Source organism: Cynocephalus volans, chromosome 10 (assembly GCF_027409185.1).
Source record: "Cynocephalus volans isolate mCynVol1 chromosome 10, mCynVol1.pri, whole genome shotgun sequence".
In the NCBI taxonomy this organism is placed as follows: Eukaryota; Metazoa; Chordata; class Mammalia; order Dermoptera; family Cynocephalidae; genus Cynocephalus; species Cynocephalus volans.
The window spans coordinates 89467403-89488576 of NC_084469.1; the positions used below are offsets into that span (position 1 = coordinate 89467403).

At 35.8% G+C, this 21174-nt stretch overlaps 1 protein-coding gene across 4 annotated transcripts in view; it reads left to right on the forward strand.

Annotated features, from left to right (window-relative positions):
* LSM14A (LSM14A mRNA processing body assembly factor) overlaps positions 1-21174 on the forward strand; it is a 53416-nt gene extending 32242 nt beyond the window's left edge. Inside the window, exons 4-11 of one of the 4 annotated variants that reach the window (XM_063111211.1) lie at positions 3573-3695; positions 8420-8596; positions 8888-8953; positions 11093-11275; positions 11401-11572; positions 12545-12776; positions 18336-18391; positions 19307-21174. In XM_063111211.1, coding sequence (XP_062967281.1) covers positions 3573-3695; positions 8420-8596; positions 8888-8953; positions 11093-11275; positions 11401-11572; positions 12545-12776; positions 18336-18359 — 977 coding nt within the window. In that variant the 3' untranslated portion in view covers positions 18360-18391; positions 19307-21174. The remainder of the gene's footprint in view (positions 1-3572; positions 3696-8419; positions 8597-8887; positions 8954-11092; positions 11276-11400; positions 11573-12544; positions 12777-18335; positions 18392-19306) is intronic. The other 3 variants (XM_063111212.1, XM_063111213.1, XM_063111214.1) reach the window with 3 other exon arrangements.

Consider the following 21174-nt stretch of genomic DNA (forward strand, 5'->3'; position numbering starts at 1 on the left):
AAAGAAATAATTTTTACTAATCTTAAGCAAATTCTTTCAGAGAATTGAAGAGGGAACACTTACTAACCATGTAACCAAGGCCAGATAACAGGTACTAAATCTGATGAGATCATTACAAGAAAAAAAAAATTTCATGTTACTATCTCATGTGTACATAGATGTAAAAGTCTTAATAAAATATCCTATCTTCTGAATACCAGTTTAGAAAAGTGTAGTACATCATGACAAAATGAGGTTTACATCAAAACTGCAAAGTCGTTTCAGCATGTGAAAGTCATTAGTAACTTACCACAATAACAGAATGAGGAAGAAAAACTGCAGTCATCTCAAGAGACACTGAACAGGCATTTGATAAAATCCAACTCTCATTTATCAACAGCTAAGGAATAGAAGGAAATTTCCTAAATTTGTCAGTGGTATAAATGAAAAACAAGAAGTTAACATATATAATGATAAAATAATGAATTTTCCCCCCAGTGGTTAGGAGTAAAGCAAAGGCTGAACTGTTTCTTACCATTTCTATTTAGTGTTGTTCTGGAGGTTCTTGCCAGTTTGATAAAGCAAGAAAAAGAAATAAAAGGCTTAAAGATTGGAAATCAAAATATTTTTATTTGAGGGTGACACAATTGTGCGTGTAGAAAATACAAAGGGATATTTGAGCCACTGGAAAGAATAAGTGAATTAAGCATGGTAAACAGATAGATACATGGTAAATATACAAAAATCAACTGTATTTTTGTACTGTAGAAGAGACAGCAGTTGGCATTACTGGCCTGTGGGCCAATCCAGCCAGCCTCCTGTTTTTGTAAATAAAGTTTCAGTGGAACACAGCTAGACCCATTTGTTTACGTGTCGTCTGTGACTGCTTTTGCACTGTAAGGGCAGAGTTGTGTAGTTATGGCTGAGTTCATGTGACCTACAAAGCTTATAATATTTTATTTACCACCTGGCCACTTACAGAAAAAGTTTGATGACACCTGATGTAGAACAGATTAGTGGGAAGTGAAATGTAAGACAAACACTGCTTACAGTAGCATCAATAAACATCAGGTACTCAGGAATGAATATAACAAAAGATATTTTAGAACCTCTAGAACAGTGGTTCTCAATGGAGGGGATCTAATTTTACCCTTCTTCCCCAAGGGACATTTGGCAATGTATGGAGAAATTTTTGGTTGTCACAACTTGGGAATACTACCGTATCTAGTGGGTAGAGGTCAGGGATGCTAGGACAGTCCTCCACAACACAGAATTATCTGGCCCAAAATGTCAATAGTGCTGACGTTGAGAAAACCCTGCTAACAATGAAAACCACAAAACACTGCTGAGAGAAATTAATGAAGATCTCAGTAAATGGAGAGCTAATCCGTGCTTGTGGATTGAAAGTTCCAGTATTTTTCAGATGATATTTTCCCCAAAATTGATTTACGGATTCAATGTCATCCCAATCAAAATCCCATCCGAAATGTTTTTAACAGAAATTGACATGCTGATTCTAAAGTTTATATGGAAATTCGAAACCTAGAATAGCCAAAACAGTTTCGAAGAAGAATAATGTTCAAGGTTTGTACCACCCAATTTCAAGACTTACTGTAAAGCTACGGTAATCAGAGCTGTGAATTATTGGTATAAGGACAGACAAATACACCAGGGGTAAAGAATAGAGAATATAGAAATAGACCCACTCAAATACTGATTTAGAACAAAGATGCCAGTGCACTTTATACCTTGGTCATTGCCCGGGAATACTAAAGATAATGGGATGAGTTCACTTTCCCACATAATTCTCAAAAGCTCTGGTCCCAACATTTCTGGGGATGTTGTGGGAGATTGTTTTAGGCCTCTCCTTAGCTGGCTGGAGCTGCAGCCTGACTGGATTGTACCTCTAAGGGAGTCCCAGTGGCCCTCATTGTCTGAGATCTGTGCTGTGGTCTGATGCCCCATTTTAAGAAGGATATGAGCAAATAGAATTCATCAAATTAGGAAAAGTTCAAAAAAGTAGGGGGTTGGTGTCTTAAAGACCATGCAGTGTCTTAAAGACCACTGAGTAATGGTTTGAGGGAACTGGAATCACTTAACCTGGAAATGAGCAGATTGTGAGAGGCATGATCATAATCTTCATGTTTTAAGAGCAGAAGGGTAAATTTCTGCTGTGGGCCAGACTGGCGAAAATAAGTAAAGTGATGAGAGAAGAGTTAGGCAGGTAAGTGGAGGGCCTTATAAACTGAGGTAAGTAGTTTGGACTTCTATCTTGAGGATAGTGGAAACCATCAAGAGGGTCCTAAGCACTGTAGTAATGTGATTTGTATTTTATAGATTATTCTGACTACCATCTATAGATTGGATTTAGAGGATGGGGAAGTAGGGTTGTTGAAATATAAAGAAAGCCTACATAGATGAAATATTAAGTAAAAGAGAGTACAACAAATAAAAAGTGAATGATCTGTAAGAACTATAGAAACTTAGAGAAGATTGACATAACCCAGTATAGCAGAAAACTGGGCTCTTTCTAGAGATTTTGTTACTCATATTGCCAGAACTTAAACAGCTGCTTTAGGCAGATTGCAGCCCCACAGTCCTATCTTAAGGGGAAGCATGAAATCCAAGTTCATTGTCTGTTGCCTTGGAAGTGCTGAAAAAGCTCCTAGTAGACCTTTCTGCTGATTTGGCTACAATAGTTCCCCCTTATCTACAGTTTCACTTTCCACGGTTTCAGTTACCCGTGGTCAGCTGTGATTCAAAAATATTAGATGGAAAATTCCAGAAATAAACAATTCACAGGTTTTCAATTTCACACAGTTCTCAGTAGTGTGAGGAAATCTTGTGCCATCCCACCCACGATGTGAATCATTCCTTTTTCCAGGGTATTTACACTGTATACACTTACCTAACCCAAGTATACCTAAGTATACACTTAGCTGTCTGAATTATCAGATGGACTGTCGTGTTATCATAGTGCCTGTGTTCAAGTAACCTTTATTTTTACTTAATACTGGCCCCAGAGCATAGGAGTTGTTATACTGGCAATTCACATATGCCAAAGAGAAGCCATAAAGTGCTTCCTTTAAGTGATAACGTAAAAATTCTCAGTCTAATAAGGAAAGAAAAAAGATAGTATATGTAGGGTTTGATACTGCTTGTGGTTTTAGGCATCCACTGGGGGTCTTGGAAGGTATCCCCCATGTATAAGGGGGGATTACTGTATTTGTGCAGATACTTAGAATAATTAAACCTTAATGTTGATGTAGAATGTACCATTTTTGCTATATATCTATCTGATGTCGGTCCTTGCTATCCCATCTGCATAACTGTCTGAGACAGTACCACTTGTGTTATAAAAATTGTTTGCATCCAAGGATACTGGGCTATATATTGGCTTTTTCACCCATGTGGCCAAAGATTTTCCAAACTTGTTTGATATACTTTATAATTTCCAGATTATTAATTTGAGCAAGTGTTATGGGGGGGAGTAGACAGACAATTATTATCATCATAAAATGCTATTACTATTTTAAATAATTGAAAGGTGTAAAATATTTCTAATAATTTTTTATCATTAAAATCTCTTCAAGCTGGAAGCTCCTTGACATCCTTTGGAACAGAAACATCAAACAGCAGTACCTTATCACAAAGTAGTGCAGTTGGTTCTACCTTTTCACAGGATACAAGATCTCTAAAAACACAGTTATCTCAAGGTAAGCTGTTTTTTCCTTCACATATTTTTATTCTAAACTTCCACAGGGGTTTTTGTCTTTCCCTGAATATGAGATCTTTTGCAGATTGTAAATCATGTGTATAATTCCTATTTGGCTTTTTTTTTTTTTTTTTTTTAATTTTCTCCCCATTGCTGTACTGCAATCAGTATATTATTAAATTAATTCCACTATTTAGACTTTCTACAATTTTGGGATCATAAAACTAAAATAGTGAGCATTCTCTAAGTTTAACATATTTTTGCAGAGTAATTACATAACTTGTACATAACACTCAAATATATCATATCAGTCCCAGACTCACCATGGAAGATGAGCTATCTTAGATGAGTTTGAAATAATATCTGAAAAAACAAACTTCATTAAGCTGTTGTATCCTCACAGGATGTAGAAGAGTAATTCTCAGTGTGGACCACCCACAACAGAGTCATCTGGAGTGCTTCTTAAAAATGCAGATCCTAACTAAGACCTATTACATTAGAACGCCTGGAGCCTGGGAATCAGCATTTCAATAAACTTCTTAAAGGATCCTGTTTCTTTTTTGAAATTCTATTTTTCTGCCAGCCAGTCTCATAACCTTCAGTGGTTACAAGATTCCGTATCTTGTGGGGGACAGGAGGCGTGGCTGCTGGCCCATATGGGAATTCTGTATTTTTATCTGCTGCTAAAGTGGCTTATTGCTTTATATGGATGTTTACTTTTAAATAAAGCAATGTAAAGTAATTTCAACAAGATGCTATAATCACAGGATAATATTTTAGAAAGCTATTGAGAGTAAAAAGCCAGTGTTAAACATAATCCTATATATCTCACTTTAGGCATTTTGAAATAGTTATAGTTACTATTATTCATATTGATTCAAAATATCTTAATTTTAAACATTCTAAAGATTTCTTTTTGTTTTAGATAAAGCAGAACTATAATAAGCATAAGGAAGAAAATAAAAATACCCATAATCTCACTACCCAGAAATAACAAATACTTACATTTTGTTGTGTATTCTTTCCAACTTTTTTCTAGGCTAATATAAGTGTATATTTGTGTGTATGTTGGTTGGTTGGTTTTTTTCAAGAATTCTTTCCTAGACAAAATACTTAATCATTCTAAGAATTGGTTTTCTAAAAGTATAAAATGGGACTCTCCAGGTAAACTAATAAACTGTGAGAATTAAAGTTTCAAAAATGTATGCAGCGCCTTTAGCATAGTGTCTAATGCATTGAACAGACTCAGGAGATGTTAGCTATCTTAATCAATAGCCAACTTCCAACTAAATAGTGGAAGACCAGAAGAATTCTTATTAAAATTATAAATAAGGATACCTGCTATTACTGTTACTCAGCATTATTCTGGAATTTTTAGCTCAATCAGGGACACATGAAAAAATAATAGGCATAAATATTGGAATGAGCATTATTTGCCCATGCTATGATTTGGTACTTGGAATTGAGAATTCACTGAAAAACCTAGAACTAATAAGGGACTTAAATTAGGCAGAGGCAAAATGTAAAATAAGAGTACAAAAATCAATAATTGTCCTAAAACCTAAGCCCTTGATTATGTAATTGGGATAAAAGATGTTCACACTAATGACAAATAGAAATTATATGTAAAATGCATAATAAGAAACATGACCAACTTCTATGATGAAAAATGCAAAATATAGGGCTGACCAGTTAGCACACTTGGTTAGAGTTTGGTGTGGATAACACCAAAGTCAAGGATTCAGATCTCCTTACCAGCCAGCTGCCAGAAATAAACGAATAAAATAAAATTTATTTTTAAAAAAGAAGAAAAGGGCTGGCCTGTGGCTCACTTGGGAGAGTGTGGTGCTGATAACACCAAGGCCACGGGTTCAGATCCGATATAGGGATGGCCGTTTGGCTCACTTTGGAGAGCGTGGTTCTGACAACACCAAGTCAGGGGTTAAGATCCCCTTAGCAGTCATCTTTAAAAAATAATAATAATAGGGCCGACCCCGTGGCGCACTCGGGAGAGTGCGGCGCTGGGAGCGCAGCAGTGCTCCCGCTGCGGGTTCGGATCCTATATAAGGATGGCCGGTGTGCTCACTGGCTGAGCGCAGTACGGCCGGTCACAAAAAAAAAAAAAAATAATAATAATAATAATAATAATAATAATAATAATAATAATTATATATATATAAACAAAAAAAAGAAGAAAGGGCTGGCCAGTTAGCTCACTTGGTTAGAGCATGGTGCTGATAACACCAAGGTCAAGGGTTTGGATCCCCTGACCAGCCAGCCACCAAAACCAAAAAAAGAAAAAGAAAAAAATGCAAAATGTAATAAAATAGAGGAACATAAAAAAAGTCACATATAATGAGAGAAAACATATTTTGTTTGTAGATAAAAGATTCAGTATTGAGAAGACTTTACTTTTCATATTAATTAAATTTATTGCACTTTTAGTCATTGCAAATGGAATAGTGGGAGAACTTAAAACAGAAAGATATTAAAAATAAATGTGGAAGTATAGCTGGACATATTTGAAAATAAAAGTAATGGGCTCACCTACTTGGTAATAAAATAAAGCACTGCAGGGATAAATCTAGAGATGCATGGAACAAAATACAGAGATCCAAGTATGAATTTAGTAGATGAATAAGAATCAGTAAATAAATAAGAATTTAGTAGATGATTAAAGGTATTATTTTAAGATAGTGGAGAAAGGCTGGCTGTTCCAATAAATGATGTTGGAACAGACTGCCTGATCATTTGGAGAAAATAATTATAGATTCCTTCCCTCATACTGAGCAGTAAAAAAATAAATTTTAAATAGACTAAAATGTTATCTCTTTTAAAGTACTTATTTATGAAAAGAAAATTAGAGATGTTTCTACATAAAGCTATGGCAGAGAAAGTTTGGGAGTCTGCATTTAAATTTCATCAACTTGGGGCCGGCCCGTGGCTCACTCGGTAGAGTGCGGTGCTGATAACACCAAGGCCACTGGTTCGGATCCTATATAGGGATGGCCGGTTTGCTCACTGGCTGAGCGTGGTGCTGACAACACCAAGCCAAGGGTTGAGATCCCCATACCGGTCATCTTTCAAAAAAAAAAAAAAAAAAATTTCATAAACTAAAATTTCTGAATTTCTCAAAATTAGAACACCTGGAATTTTCTATTAACTGTGGTAAGAATGTGAAGATAGCTCAAGGGATTGTGTTTTTATTATGGTGAACTAGTTTCTGGGCTTATTCCTAATAAAATGTCCAGTATCACCTATATTTTCCTATTTATAACAATTGGCATCAGGATTAGTAGACTTTAATAATACAAAGGTTTTTTAAGTCTTTAAGTACATATAGCAAATGAGTTTGTTACTTGCTCTGATTGCCCCATCGTTGTGCTTCTGTAATACTTGTGATGAGTCACAGGATCTTTTCTCAAAACCCTTGATAAAATAGTTTTATAAATTTAAAAGGTCATTTAATGTAGTACTGTAAAATTGATTATAGCAATAGGCTTTTCAAAAAACTTAACACTTGTTTTATAACTATAAGTGATTATATAATGTTTTCTCATAGGCCAAAGCTAATATAAACCACCATGTTTTCCATTATCGATGGAAAAATTGTAACATTTCTATTAATGGTAACTTAATTTTTAAATGGCTTAAAAGTAACTTAAATTTTTTTGGCTGAAGTAACTTTACCATTAATGGCTGGAAATGGTACACATTTGTGATTACATACTCTAGATAACTATAAACTTGTGGACTGTTACTAATAAATTGTCCCTGAACATCTGGGTGCCCAATAACCAATGTGTTGTCAGCACTCACCTGTTCACCAGTTGTTTAGACTCTGTGCAAATATGCACAGACAGGCAGTAACATTGCAGCAATTTGTGGGGAGTATTTTTGCATAAAGTCAGCAAAATTTTTAAGCAAAATATTATATTTTGGTATAACATCATGGGATATGAGCGTTCCCAGAACAGAGATTTATAGCAAAACATAGGGTCAAAAAAGCTTGATGAGATCATTCTTTAATTTATACTGTGACCAGGCTCTGACCTCATAAAAGGAAAAAAAAGAAATTTGTAAAGTACCAACACCATATTAAGCAAAAACTTGCCAAGAGATCTTTCAGATGGCAAGGAATAAGTATGACTACTGTAATTGTCTGGAAGGTTTATTTGTTGCTGAACTTTTGGTTTTGATGTTTAATTATCCAAGCCTCTAAGGTATTGAAAAACTTCACCTACCTTTCTAGTTTTTACATTCTTATAATAGAAATTTAATGGAGGTAGTACCTATAGTTATAAAGGTATCACTTTAGTCATCTATAGAAAGTACTAGAAGAGTTAAAGCATATCAGCATGATCTTGTGGTGGTAGTTATTGGGGAAAGCCTATATTTGACCTGCCTACAATGCAGTCTTTGATAATATTCCTAGGGAATCTTGTTATTAGGCAGCAACTTTTCAAAAACTTAAACTTTATTCCACTAGGTAGAAATACAGATAACGTTGTGAGTGTGAGGGGGTTTTTTGTGGGTTTTTTTATTAACCTAGTGACCAGCCCACCAAGAATAACCAATTTTAAACTCTGGTCTAATAAGTACATTAATTCAAATCTGTGCTAAGGATTTGAGTTGGTAGAAATAAAATTCTAGATTTTTTTTTAGGGTCTAGATTATTTTGAAATCCCCAGTAGGGTAGTCTCTTATCTTTTGGTTACGTTTTAGGTCGTTCAAGCCCTCAGTTAGACCCTTTGAGAAAAAGCCCAACCATGGAACAAGCAGTACAGACCGCCTCAGCCCATTTACCTGCTCCAGCACCTGTTGGGAGAAGGAGCCCTGTATCAACCAGGCCTTTGCCATCTACCGGCCAAAAAGCAATAGAGAATCAAGAGCACAGGCGAGGTAGAACTTCAGCTATTTATTGTTCCTTAATTGACCGATGAACGTTTTTCACTCACCTTATTTTCATTAAAAGGATTTATTTTATATGAATGATCCTAGAAGGTTTAAACTGAACTTAATAGAATGTTTAGCCTTTCACGTTTGAGTCAAAGTGGTGGTGGTGGGGTATAGTTTTTTGGGCATTCCACAGGTTTTGTTTTGGGGTGTTTTTTCCCCCTTTTTCTAACTTTACAGAAGATTTTGATTATCTGTCCTGAGTTGATTAATCACGTTGTGGGTCTTCTTCTCTAGCTGAAGTACACAAAGTTTCAAGGCCAGAAAATGAGCAACTCAGAAATGATAGCAAGAGGCAAGTAGGTAAGTTATTGGATTTGAAAGCCATATCCTGTGCTTCTCAGTAGGGAGAACATTTTAAATGTAAGATACATAATTACCATAAAAAATGAAAGGCAGGGGTTGGTAACTATAAAGAAATAGCACAGGGGAGTGTCTTTGTGGTAACAGAACAGTTCTTTATCTTAATTGTGGTGGTGGTTATGCAAATCTGTATGTGGGAAAATGTCACAAAATTATACATAAAGATATACCAGAAAAAGAGTACATGCAAAAACTGGTGACATCTGAATAAGGTCTGTAGTTTACTTAATTATATGTGCCAGTGTCAATTTCCTGGTTTTGGTAGTGTACGATAGTTACGTAAGATGTTACTGTTGGAGTTCAGGAAGCTGGGTGATGGATACAAAGGACCATTCTGAACTTGTCCTTTTTATTTTATTATTATGATGATGGTGGTGATGATGTCTGTAATTATTTTAAGACAAAAACTCTTTAAAACTATATTCTGTAACAAAAAACCTATTTGATGGTGGTTGTCTTTTAATGTTCTTGAATGTTATTTGCTAGTAGGATTTGTGCATTTATATTTAGATTGCTCTGTGGCTTCGTGTTTTGTGTTTTTGTATCAGTTTCATGTTGGCATTATAAAATTGTTTTCATTGTTTCCTATGCTTTTAGGAATGGAATTAGTGTACCTTACAAGTTTGAAAAGTTTCCTCAATAAAATTATTTTAGCCCAGATCATTTACTTGAAGTAATTGTTTAGGAACTTTAATTTTCTTTCATGATTATTGATTTAATAAGATTTTATATTTTCTTTATCCGTTTTGTAATCTATAACAAAATCAAATCATCCATTTTATTAATATTTTCAAAACTCACCTCCCTCCCTGAGTTTCATTAACAAAACAGTAAATATTCTTTTGAATTTTTTTTTTTAGATTTTACAGACACATCCATACTCAAAACTTTTTTTTTTTTTTTTTTTAAACGGAAGGATCATGGTGTACTTCCTGGCCTGTGGCTGAGGCATTTTTAACAGTTCAGTTGATTGTTTTAAACGTCTTACTTATCTAATGGGCTGGCCAGTTAACTAAGTTAATTAGAACTCAGTATTGATAGCACTAAGATCAAGGGTTTGTATCCCCCATACCAGCCAGCCACCAAGAAAAAATCTTTTTTTTGCCTATCTAGATTTAAGTGTCTGGATATGCTGCTCTGGGTTTTTGTAGTTTGTTTTCTGAAACCCAGGAAGTTTGCCAAACCTCAGCAAATAGTGAACACAAACCTGTCTGTTACCCTGTAGTCACATCTGACCATTGTCAGTATGTATTAAACATTTCACATAATTATAATCATTAAATTTATATTGCTTTGTGCTGTGCACTTTTCTGTTAACTCATATCAAATACAATTCCATATTCCTTTGTTGTTTTTTCATCTTAGCCATTCCTCTTGTGTTGTATATTTGGGTTCTCAAGTTTTCACTGTATATTATACTACTTTATCATATCTCATGTGATTGACTAAAATCCTTTTATTATGTTATGTTATAGAGAATACATAGATATAGGAAGGCTTGAATAATGTGTCATTTAGAAGGAGACAATAAAGGTGAAGTGGGAATTGTTTGGTGTCAATGAGGACTGGTACTTTTTGTCTGTTGTTTTATCTGTGATGTGGAAGTAACTAACGCCTTCTGCCTTGAAATTTGTGCTGATTAGTGTTCATTTATTTTTCTTACTATAAATCTTGGTTCCTATGATCCTTTCCATAAAAGCCCTTCTAAATTTTGAGAACCCACTGTGTGTCTGGCAGTAGGATATAGCAGTAAGGAGAACAAAGCTCTTGCCCTCAAGGGGCATACATTAATTTAGTGTAGAAGTCTCCAAACTTCTGTACTGTATCAGTAACACATGTATGAGTGTGGACCCCATAAATATAAATGTTTATAAATTTTACGTATACTGTTCTCAGTCTAAATATTAAATGTTAGTAAAACTTTATATAAAAAATACAAATACAGTAATGTATATAGAGACTTAAGCATTTCTGTTGTTGTTGACCATTTAATATAAAGACCATAATAAATAACATCTTCTGTCCTAAACTAGCTATTACATATTGAATGTCCTTTTTATATATTCCTTATTAACATAGTTTCAGGGGCTCCTTCAGCTCCAAGGAGAGGTCGTGGAGGTCATCGAGGTGGCAGGGGAAGATTTGGTATTCGGCGAGATGGTCCAATGAAATTTGAGAAAGACTTTGACTTTGAAAGTGCAAATGCACAATTTAACAAGGAGGAGATTGACAGAGAGTTTCATAATAAACTTAAATTAAAAGGTAAGCTTTGATTTTTCTACTAAGAAATAATCTTATTTGGATTGCAAATTGTGTATTTTTTTCACATGTTTAGTTTTATTTAGTACAGATCTTGACTTTTATGGTATATGCTTATTTTTCATTAGAAGATAAACTTGAGAAACAGGAGAAACCTGTAAATGGTGAAGATAAAGGAGACTCAGGAGTTGATACCCAAAACAGTGAAGGAAATGCTGATGAAGAAGATCCACTTGGACCTAATTGCTATTATGATAAAACAAAATCCTTCTTTGATAATATTTCTTGTGATGATAATAGGTACAGTCTTTTAAGCTGTTCTTATGCTCTTAATGATGTTGAAGTGTATAGTGGTTTCATATAAATTTGCAAGGTTTATTTAATACTTAAAAACATCTGATGACCACAATTTATTTTTTAATGTTTTATTTTGCTAAGAGAAAATACTGTATACTGAAGTTTTAAATTATACTATTCCTTCAAAAGAAGAAATATCCATATACTTTTGTTCATGTAAAATTTAAGTAATACCTTTTACATTGTAGTTCAGATGAAGCCAGGGCCAAAAGTGCTAATGTTACTTTGACGTTTGCTGATACAGTAAAACTCTGCTGCATTGTAGTTAATGTGTGTCCAGAAAAGTGTCAGATTATTGTGAGGTTAATTGAAGGACCCTGCCTGAGGTTCTGCTGCCCAGTCAGAATTGTCCTTGTTCTGACTGCAGTTTGGTGCCACCTGGTGGCAGTTGTTAGCTTACTTTAAACACGGATGGGGGTGATTCTGAATCCTGCAGTTATCTACACTGGATGACAGCAGCAACAATTCAGACACTTGCTGGGTTAATCATGTCAGATCCAGAGATTGGGCCAGGAGCATAATGGGAACCCAAGGACCTACCTTCCATCCCTAACTTCCTGAGACAGGGTTTCCCTTCCTGGCTTTGCCCTCATTTTCACTGGGGTTGAGTGGAGAGTGGAGTCATTCCCATTACATCTGAGTTTCCAATATATTGGGGCTGTTATCATGTGTCTTTGTTTTTTCAACTGTATTTGCAAGAAACTAGTATCAGTCATGTTTTCATGTGAAGTTTAACAGAATATTACAGGAACATAATGAACTCATGCCATGGACAGCTTGTGATAACTTAGATGTTTATTTTTAATTGATCTTTAGGAACTACTTAGCCTTAATTTGGGAATTAGTGCTACATATTTTTGCTGAGAAATGTTCTTCTAAACCTGATTTACTGAAGATCATTTCCTTTTATAATAGAGAACGAAGACCAACCTGGGCTGAAGAAAGAAGATTAAATGCTGAAACATTTGGAATTCCACTTCGTCCAAACCGTGGCCGTGGTGGATACAGAGGAAGAGGAGGTCTTGGTTTTCGTGGTGGCAGAGTGCGTGGTGGTGGCAGAGGTGGTACCTTCACTACCCCTCGAGGATTTCGTGGTGGATTCAGAGGAGGTCGTGGGGGCAGGGAGTTTGCAGATTTTGAATACAGAGTAAGTAATATTATATGCTTTGGGGTTGGCATGCAGTTTTATGAAACTCAAAATGTTTTTACTTTTTAATTGTTTTATGTGAATTTTTTTTAAGGCATTAGAATAACTTCCATTTTGACTTTTCAATAGAGTATATACATTATCCCTCAGTATCCAAGGGGGATTGGTTCCAGGACCCCCTGTGGATATCAAAATCTGAGGATGCTCAAGTCCCTTTGATAAAATGGCACAGTATTTGCATATAATATATGTATATCTTTCTATATACTTTAAAGTATTTCTGGATTACTTATACAGTATAAATGCTGTATAAATAGTTGTTGTACTGTATTGATTTTTTAATTTGTGTCATTTTTTATTGTTGTATTGTTATTTTTCATTGGGTTTCTTTTCCCTATTTTCCGTCCATAGTTGGTTGAATCTGAAGATTCAGAACTTACAGATAGGGAAGGCTTACTGTATCTGATTAGGATGTTTATATCATTTTAAGGAGCAGTAATTTCTTGGGTAATGAGTCCAACTTTTTTTTTTTAACTGTCTTCTTTTCAGTTGAAGGAAGTAAGAGATAGAAATGTGATGCTCTTTTTTATCCTTTTATTATAGAACCATGGTTTAAGATATTATGGACTGGTAAAATCCTCCCTTAACCCCCCCTCCCCCCAAAAAAACTATTAAAGACTGACTCAGGTTTATTTCTTTTTTCCTATTTCTTCTCCTTTAAAGAAAAAAAGATTTTTTTTTTTTTTTTTTTTTTTTGGTAGGGGCACAGGATGGATCACTAAAGACATTATACACAAACCTTTATTTCATATTACGAAATACATTTTTAAAACCAAAAGGTTCTAGGAAGCACATACTCCCAGAATGGAAAGCAATCCTTTACATTTAATAACAGTTAACATTTATGTAGTATTCAGCAAGTATCAGGCATTGTTCTACCTGTTTTCCACATATTAACTTATTAAAACCTCACAAGCTCTGCGAGGTAGGTTCTGTAATTATCCCCATTTTACAAAATGAGGATATAGGTATAGGGATAGTAAACTTGTCCAAGGTCACACAGCTGTAGTAAGTGATGATGCTGGGTGTTGAACCTAGCAAGTTGGTTCATGAGTCATTGCACTTAGTTTAGTTTTGTGGAAAACTCACTTCATTTCCCCTGGTTTTCTTATTTTATCATGGTCTTGAAAATGTCGTGACATATTGGCCTTCAGTAACTGCTGCTAGAGAATCCCATAGCTCTGTATAGTATGCTTATATGTATAATTTATACATTGAAAGGTGTCTGTAAATTAAGTCAGCGTAGTAACTATCCTAGTTACAGTAAACTATCCTACTTTGCTAATTTTAGGAGTAGTAGAAAGGAAAGTATACAAGTATAATAACAGAAAGGATCAATATCCCCTTATAAAGAGGTTCACTAGTAATATAGCAGAGGGCAGTTGGAAACAGAAAGACGAGCTAGCAGGAGTTTCACTGTCCAGTATTTAAAACTGTCCATTATTGAGATCCCTCTGGAAGTAATGGCTTTTGGACCTGGCCTATTGATTTTGATACTGTGCCGTCAGAGCCGAGACTTTTGAAAAATAAGCTCAAGTCAGTAGCTTATGCTGTCTAGCCACGGTAGTCTGATGCAGCTGCAGGAGTTCATACAAAATCACCATCCCAACTGGGAGAATCTATCTAAGGAACTGCAGAATGGCTCTTGCTTGTCACTATTACTGCTCTTGAGGTTGCCAGTGACCTCTTGCTTACAGAATTCAGTAGTCTTTGCACAAATATTTACTTTAAACTCCTCTGCAATGTTTGACACTGATGACCTCCCACCCAACTTGGAGTCTTTCTAGTTTTTTTAACTCTTGAATTTGGGATGGTGGGGAGCAGAGAAACAACAGGTTTTCCTCGATATAGCACTTCATGATCTGCCTGCTTTTCAAGGTCAGAAGTCTAGTACTGGCTGTATTGTAGTCCTTGTTGCCGGTGGGACTGTCCTCTCCCTCATTCACTCTGCTGCAGATACATGGGCCTTCTTGCTCTTGTTTAGTGCCAAGCTTATTCCTTCTACATGGTGTGTTCAGTTTTCTCGTTCTTATGAGCATTTGTGTTCATGTTTATGCACTCACTCTCACATGTGCTTACTTGCTTGAGCGCTCTTTCACTTTTCAGCGCCCTTCTGCCTTTGTGAGCTTGTCCACTCGTAGCTTCTAATCAGTTTTTCATCTTGGACCCTGTATGTTTCTGCCCTGCATTTCTCGGTCTATTGCTTTGTGCCCTGCCGTTGACTTAAACTTTCTCAGGCTGACGTCATCATCTTTCCACTTTCCAATCATTTCAGCTCTGCCTCCTCCCAGTGTTCCATATTGACTAGTGGTATACCACCTAGGAAATGGAGTTGTCCATGATCATGACCCATTTCCACATTACCACATTCATTCCTTTGAGATGTCCTTGCTAGCTAGAGTAATAACCCACTGAGTGGTCTTCAGACCTTCAGTTTCTCTTTACCTCATTTCAAGCACATCAGCTACTTGTTGAAGAACTTACAATAACTCCTTGTTGAAGATGACATTGAGTGAGTTTGGTTTGAAGAGAAGTACATTTAAATTAAACTTGGATCCAGATGAGAATTATAGTAATCATTGCTATTGTGACCTCAATTGTGTTATAAACGTTTTAGTCCTTCATCAGTTTTGGCATTTGTGGAAAGAGAAATGCACAGTTTAATCTCAAATATACCTTTTAAGTATCGTTAAACTCTCAGGGTAGGAAAACATTTGAGAGGTCTAACCTTCTGGCTAAACTGTAAACTTCTTCTATAGTATTCCTTATAGGGGCTGGGAACTTACTCTTCCCAAGAGCATCATCTGTCCCACCCCAGGAATGCTCTATTTGTTAGGATCTCACAGCCACACAATTTGGATGAAAATCTTTCTTTTTTCGGGGGGCCACTGGCTGGTAAGGGGGTCTGAACCCTTGACCTTGTTATTACCAGCACCATGCTCTAACCAAGTGAGCTAACTCGCCAGCCCCAAAATCTCTTTTGTTTTATCTTTGACCTATTGGTTTAATTCTACTCTTATAAATGCACTAAATATATATAGATAGAGAGAGAGAGAGAGAGAGAGTACTCTACTTCATGGTAGTTTTTCAGATATTTGAGAAAACTGTTATGTTTTCTGTATATTACTGGACTATTGTTTTCTTTCTTCAAACCTTCTTCACCAGACCATCATTGAGTAACCACTGTGTGCATGCCACATGCACTTATTAATAAAACATCTTTTGGAAGCCATGTCACACTGTTCAGTCACTTTCCACTGTGCACATGCTACATGCACTTATTAATACAAACATTTTTTGGAAGCCATGTCACATCCAATCATTTTGATCCTTTTGTTAAAACTCCTATCACATGTTACAGAATTCACATGCATTGTAGAGGTTATCTTCGTGAGTCTTTTTCCACACTAGTTGGTCTTAGTCCATATTGGGTGTATAATAGAATACCACAGACTGGATAATTTATAAAGAGCAGAGATTTATTTCTTACAGTTCTGGAGAATGGGAAGTCTGAGATCAGGAGCCAGGCACCTGGTGAGGGCCATCTTGCTGGGTCATCCTGTGACAGAAAGCAGAAAGATGAGAGAGCAAGAAGTGGCCAAACTCACTTTTATAACAAACCCACTTTTTCTCACTTTTTTGTGAGAAAGACATTAACTTAGGTCTTTATCATGAGATAAAGGGCTCTGCCCTAAGGAGTTAGTTACCTCTTAAATATCCCACTTCTTAACACTGTTGCACTGGGGATTAAGTTTCCAACACATGAACTTTAGGGGGGCATACTCAAATCATAGCATCTGTGTATTCTTTTTTTTTTTTTTTTTTTTTTTTTTTGTCCTTTTTCGTGACCGGCACTCAACTAGTGAGTGCACCGGCCAGCCCTATATAGGATCCGAACCCGCGGCGGGAGCGTCGCAGCGCTCCCAGCGCCGCACTCTACCAAGTGCGCCACGGGCTCGGCCTGCATCTGTGTATTCTTGACAAATAGTCCAACGTCTACTTGGTTGTTTCAAGGAAAGATAGATCCAGTGGACTCTTGGGCATTACCCTAATAGTTAGAAGGCTCTAATGTTACGTTGTACTGCCTGCCCTTCTTACTGTGTGAGGGTCACACTTGATATATCCAGCCTCATTTATTTCCCTTTAACTTCCCTAATTCAAACAGTTTGACTCAGATCATCTCTTACACATTTATTTACCTCATTTATTTACCAAATATATAGAATGCTTCGTATATGACAAGCACTATGCTAGGCATTGGTGGTAACAAAACGATGCAGTCCTGGCCTTCTTGGTGTTTACAGCCCAGTGAGTATACAGACATAACTAAAAGTTAGGTGCCCCCTTTCCCTTACCCTTCACAGTCTTTCCTAAGGTTTGCTCTATCTTTGGAAACTTCTCTTCCTTCCTATACTTTGTTCCTTTTCTGACCTTTTATGGTGTCTGCTTTCATTGGCCCACATTTTAAAAATGTACTCATATTCTCTGTTTCTTGTATTTTGTTTTGTTCTGCATTGCCAGATAGATGGGAGCCTCTTGGCATTAGTGAATATATACTCTGCATTTCTTTCCACCAAAACACCTAGTTCAGTGTGGAGCCATAGTGAGCATGAAGTAATTGCTTATCATGTTGACTAGGAATTCACTACTTCGGGCTTCAGCAAAGCCAGAGGTCCATCATTGTGGTTAGCCCTTTATTGTCCATTCCAGAGTTGAATGACCCTTCCATCACATCATATCATCTGGCCTTTAAAGGTTGAAAACAGTGAGTGATTACTGTTACATGAAGGAGGTTTACCTTTGAGTATTAAATTCTGAAACAACATCTAATACTTCTTCCCAGTGGTGGATGTCGATGGCATTCTTAGTAACCTTTGTGAAATGAGTTAACTTTGTTCTTTGTGCTACATTGGCATGGATCTTTACAGTTTTGGGGTGAGCATAAGCAAACTTGGTCATTTAATGAAAAACATGGGTAAAGGTAGAATCATAGATTTTTACAATCCTTAAAAGAATCAGCCAGATTAGAACCTCTCTCCTACTCTACCATCATTGGGTGGTAAGGAAACTAAGGACACTGAGAGGTAATTCTCTTGATCTAGGTACAAACTAACATAGTCAAAACTTACCCTCTTGACTTTTGGCCCAATTTTCCTTAAGGATGGTATTAGAAACAAACTTTTGGTAAGTTTGACCTTGTGGTACTTTTTTCTTTTCCTTCCTTTTCTCGGGGGGAAGATCAGGATTGGGATAATAAGAGTGTAGTCAGCTCCCGTTTTAAATGCTGCTGCCAAGGAGGTTAAGCCTCCATGGTGGGTGACACAGATTGTCTTGCATTTGAGTCTATGTTTCTTCAGAAAGGGTCCAGAGACAATGAGGTATCTGAAATGACTCAGCATGATACTCTCTCCCCCTTCTCCCTTTTTTCTCCTTCCTCTCCCCTGTCCCCCCTTCTCTCTTTTTCTTTCTATCTCTGTGTCCCTTTTTTTTACCTTTCAGAAAACCACAGCTTTTGGACCCTAAAGGTCTGGATTGATCGTACTGCTTTCTGAAAGGTAAAAAATAGATAAATTGGGAGATACAAAGGTTGGCTTTGATGGGGGACAGTGGATTTATCTGTAGCTCATTTCTTTCTATACCAATTTAATTTACACCATGCCATATGTATTTAAATGTAATAACATTGTAAAAATGGTTTGGTATTATATATACTGATGTTAAGTCTTTTACCTAGAAAATGTCAGTTTCAGACAGTTGGCATGAGAATCAGCAGTAAAAATCAGGCATGTGGTAGTAGCTAGTTTGGAGGAAAATAGAAGTCCCTTGCTCTGATGCTGTGTACAGGACTTTAGCTTAGGATTAGTCTCACTGAAATACTCCTTGAGATGTTTTGCTTTCTCACTGGTTACTTTTAAATTTCCTAGTCAACTCACTGTTTTTCAGGACTTATTTCAAACTTAAAAGTTATCCCTTTAAAATGTATTTCTAAATCATTGCTTTCTCGTGGCATAAAATTTTGAAGAGAAATGTTATTTTACTGTCTGGGTATTTTATTACTTAGTAAAGACATCAAAGATTTAGGGATTTTATGAAGCTTATTTCAAAGTATATCGTTGCTTGTATTTGCTGAGTTTTACTACTAAGTTGAAGGTTTAAGTTATATTACTTTTTAAAAATTATTAGGAGGGCAACCAAAGAAATTGAGGTATGCCTATATGTTAGGGTGACCTTCTTGCTGGGACCAGCCCCATAACACCACTGCTTTAACCTCTACTGACTAGAAAATGCATTAAACAACTAGGTGTGGACATTGTGAAAAGTGTTTCCTGGAAATCAGTAAGACAGATTTTTCCATGAAAGTAAAAAGAGGGTACACTTAAAGGTAATTTAAAATAAACCTAAGCAAAATAAAAAGAAATAACTTGTTAATTTGGAACATGAGCTGATTTTCTTTTTCTTTCTTTTTTTAGAAAGACAACAAAGTTGCTGCATAATCTACAAATAAGTCTTTAAATATAGGTGAATTTCTAGCTCTTCATGGTCCTGGAAGTTGGTTTCAGTCTTTGCGAAGAATGAAGAAGTGAATTCGCTGTATATTTGTCACCAGCACTGGGTTTTTGTTTGTTTTTCTGCTTAATTTCAAAGATACAATACAGTTTCTTTTGGGGGGAGGAAGGCTCATCTTAAAAAATGAGCATTAAATATATTTGAAATAGCAGAAGGTTAAGTAATTTCTTATGTATAGTTAAACTAAAGCAGTGGGACTTATAAGTATTTTTTCATCACTGAAAGGATTTTTCTTATCACTAAATTGTATTTGGCAATTATTGCAAGTTGCTTGCAGATAGGGCCGTGATACTGTGTTTTGAGCCACAGAACGTTGGCTGTGTGTGTATGTGTGTGTATGTGTGTCTGTATGTTTCTCTTTCTTTTTGGAAGTCCTGTAATATGAGGTAGCTTATTTCATCAATTATTTAGGGTGCTGGATGGTAGAGAATTTTGTCAGTCAACTATGTACACACAGTAAATACTGTTTCTTAGGCAAAGGTAACTTTTTTATATAGTTGTAAAATTCCATTATATTCCATTGCCAAAGAAACATGAAGAACTTTGTATAGCTGTATAAAAAGCAACTAATTTTTTAAAGAATAAACATTTTAAAGTCAGCAAACATACTGTGTCCTTGCAGAAGTTGTTGTGCTGAGGAGCAGAGTTATGGGTGGTCTTTTGTTCTTAGCTTTCCAGGCTTAAGATTTTTTTCTTTTTTTTAAATATTTGGAACATAAATGAAGATTTGATACATTCTTCCATTATCTAAAAAGGATAAATTATTCATACTCATTGTAAGAACTTCATTTCGTAGCAAATGGCATATCACAGGATTTGTTCAAATAATAGATATTTTCAGTATACCAATGTAAATAATCATAGATAAGAATATACTTAGCTGTATTTTCAAATAAGTAACCCCCCCCCCCCCTTTTTAAGACATTAAAACTAGACAGTTAACCTGTTCTTCCTGATATGCCTGGAATTTTGTCATGATACCTTGTCTCATTCCATTATATTTCAGGAGAATTCAGAGTGTTAGGATTACTTTGGCAATCTATATAATACAGCATAACACTGGTCCTTGGGCCTCTGACCCACAAATGACTCAGTATAAGCTCATTGATAATTATAAATTACTAGTAAATCTTTTTGATATTTTAAACTATAGTGGAAAAATATCTGGCCACTTTTGTGTTTTTATGAAGGCCATGGAATAAAGGGATCCAAAGATTTAAATATTTTTATCTATTTTGATTTTTGTTAACTTTCTCAAAACATTCAGTAGTGGTAAAGATGTGGAAAACGGCACTGTAGGAGAATTGGAATATTTAAAGGTGGTTGATATTTTTAATTTTATATCTTTTGTATGGTTCTACAAGGAAATGTTTTGTAATTTGGTTTCATTATTAAGATTCAGTACTTGGCAGCCATAGTTTAGGTAGTATTGTTTAGTACTGTTTGCTTGCATGTAAACAACAAAACCTTTTGGAGGACCCACAAATCATGATATTGAACACATTTCTTAGGCATTCTGAATATCAAAGCAAGTGCTATGGCAATATCTATGTAGACTGTTTGAGATGTCCCAGGCCAATTTCAAGAAGAAAAACTGTAAATATCAGTTCTACATGCTCTGAAAGTATGAGATCATATGTTTTCCCAGCCCTTTTGAGGTCACTGACTGGGGTGTTTAGTGCCCCAGTAGTAACTGGCAGCATGGTATACCTGCAGTGCACCTTACAATATTAAAGCAAGGTTTTTATTCTAAAATAGAATAAAACTGTTA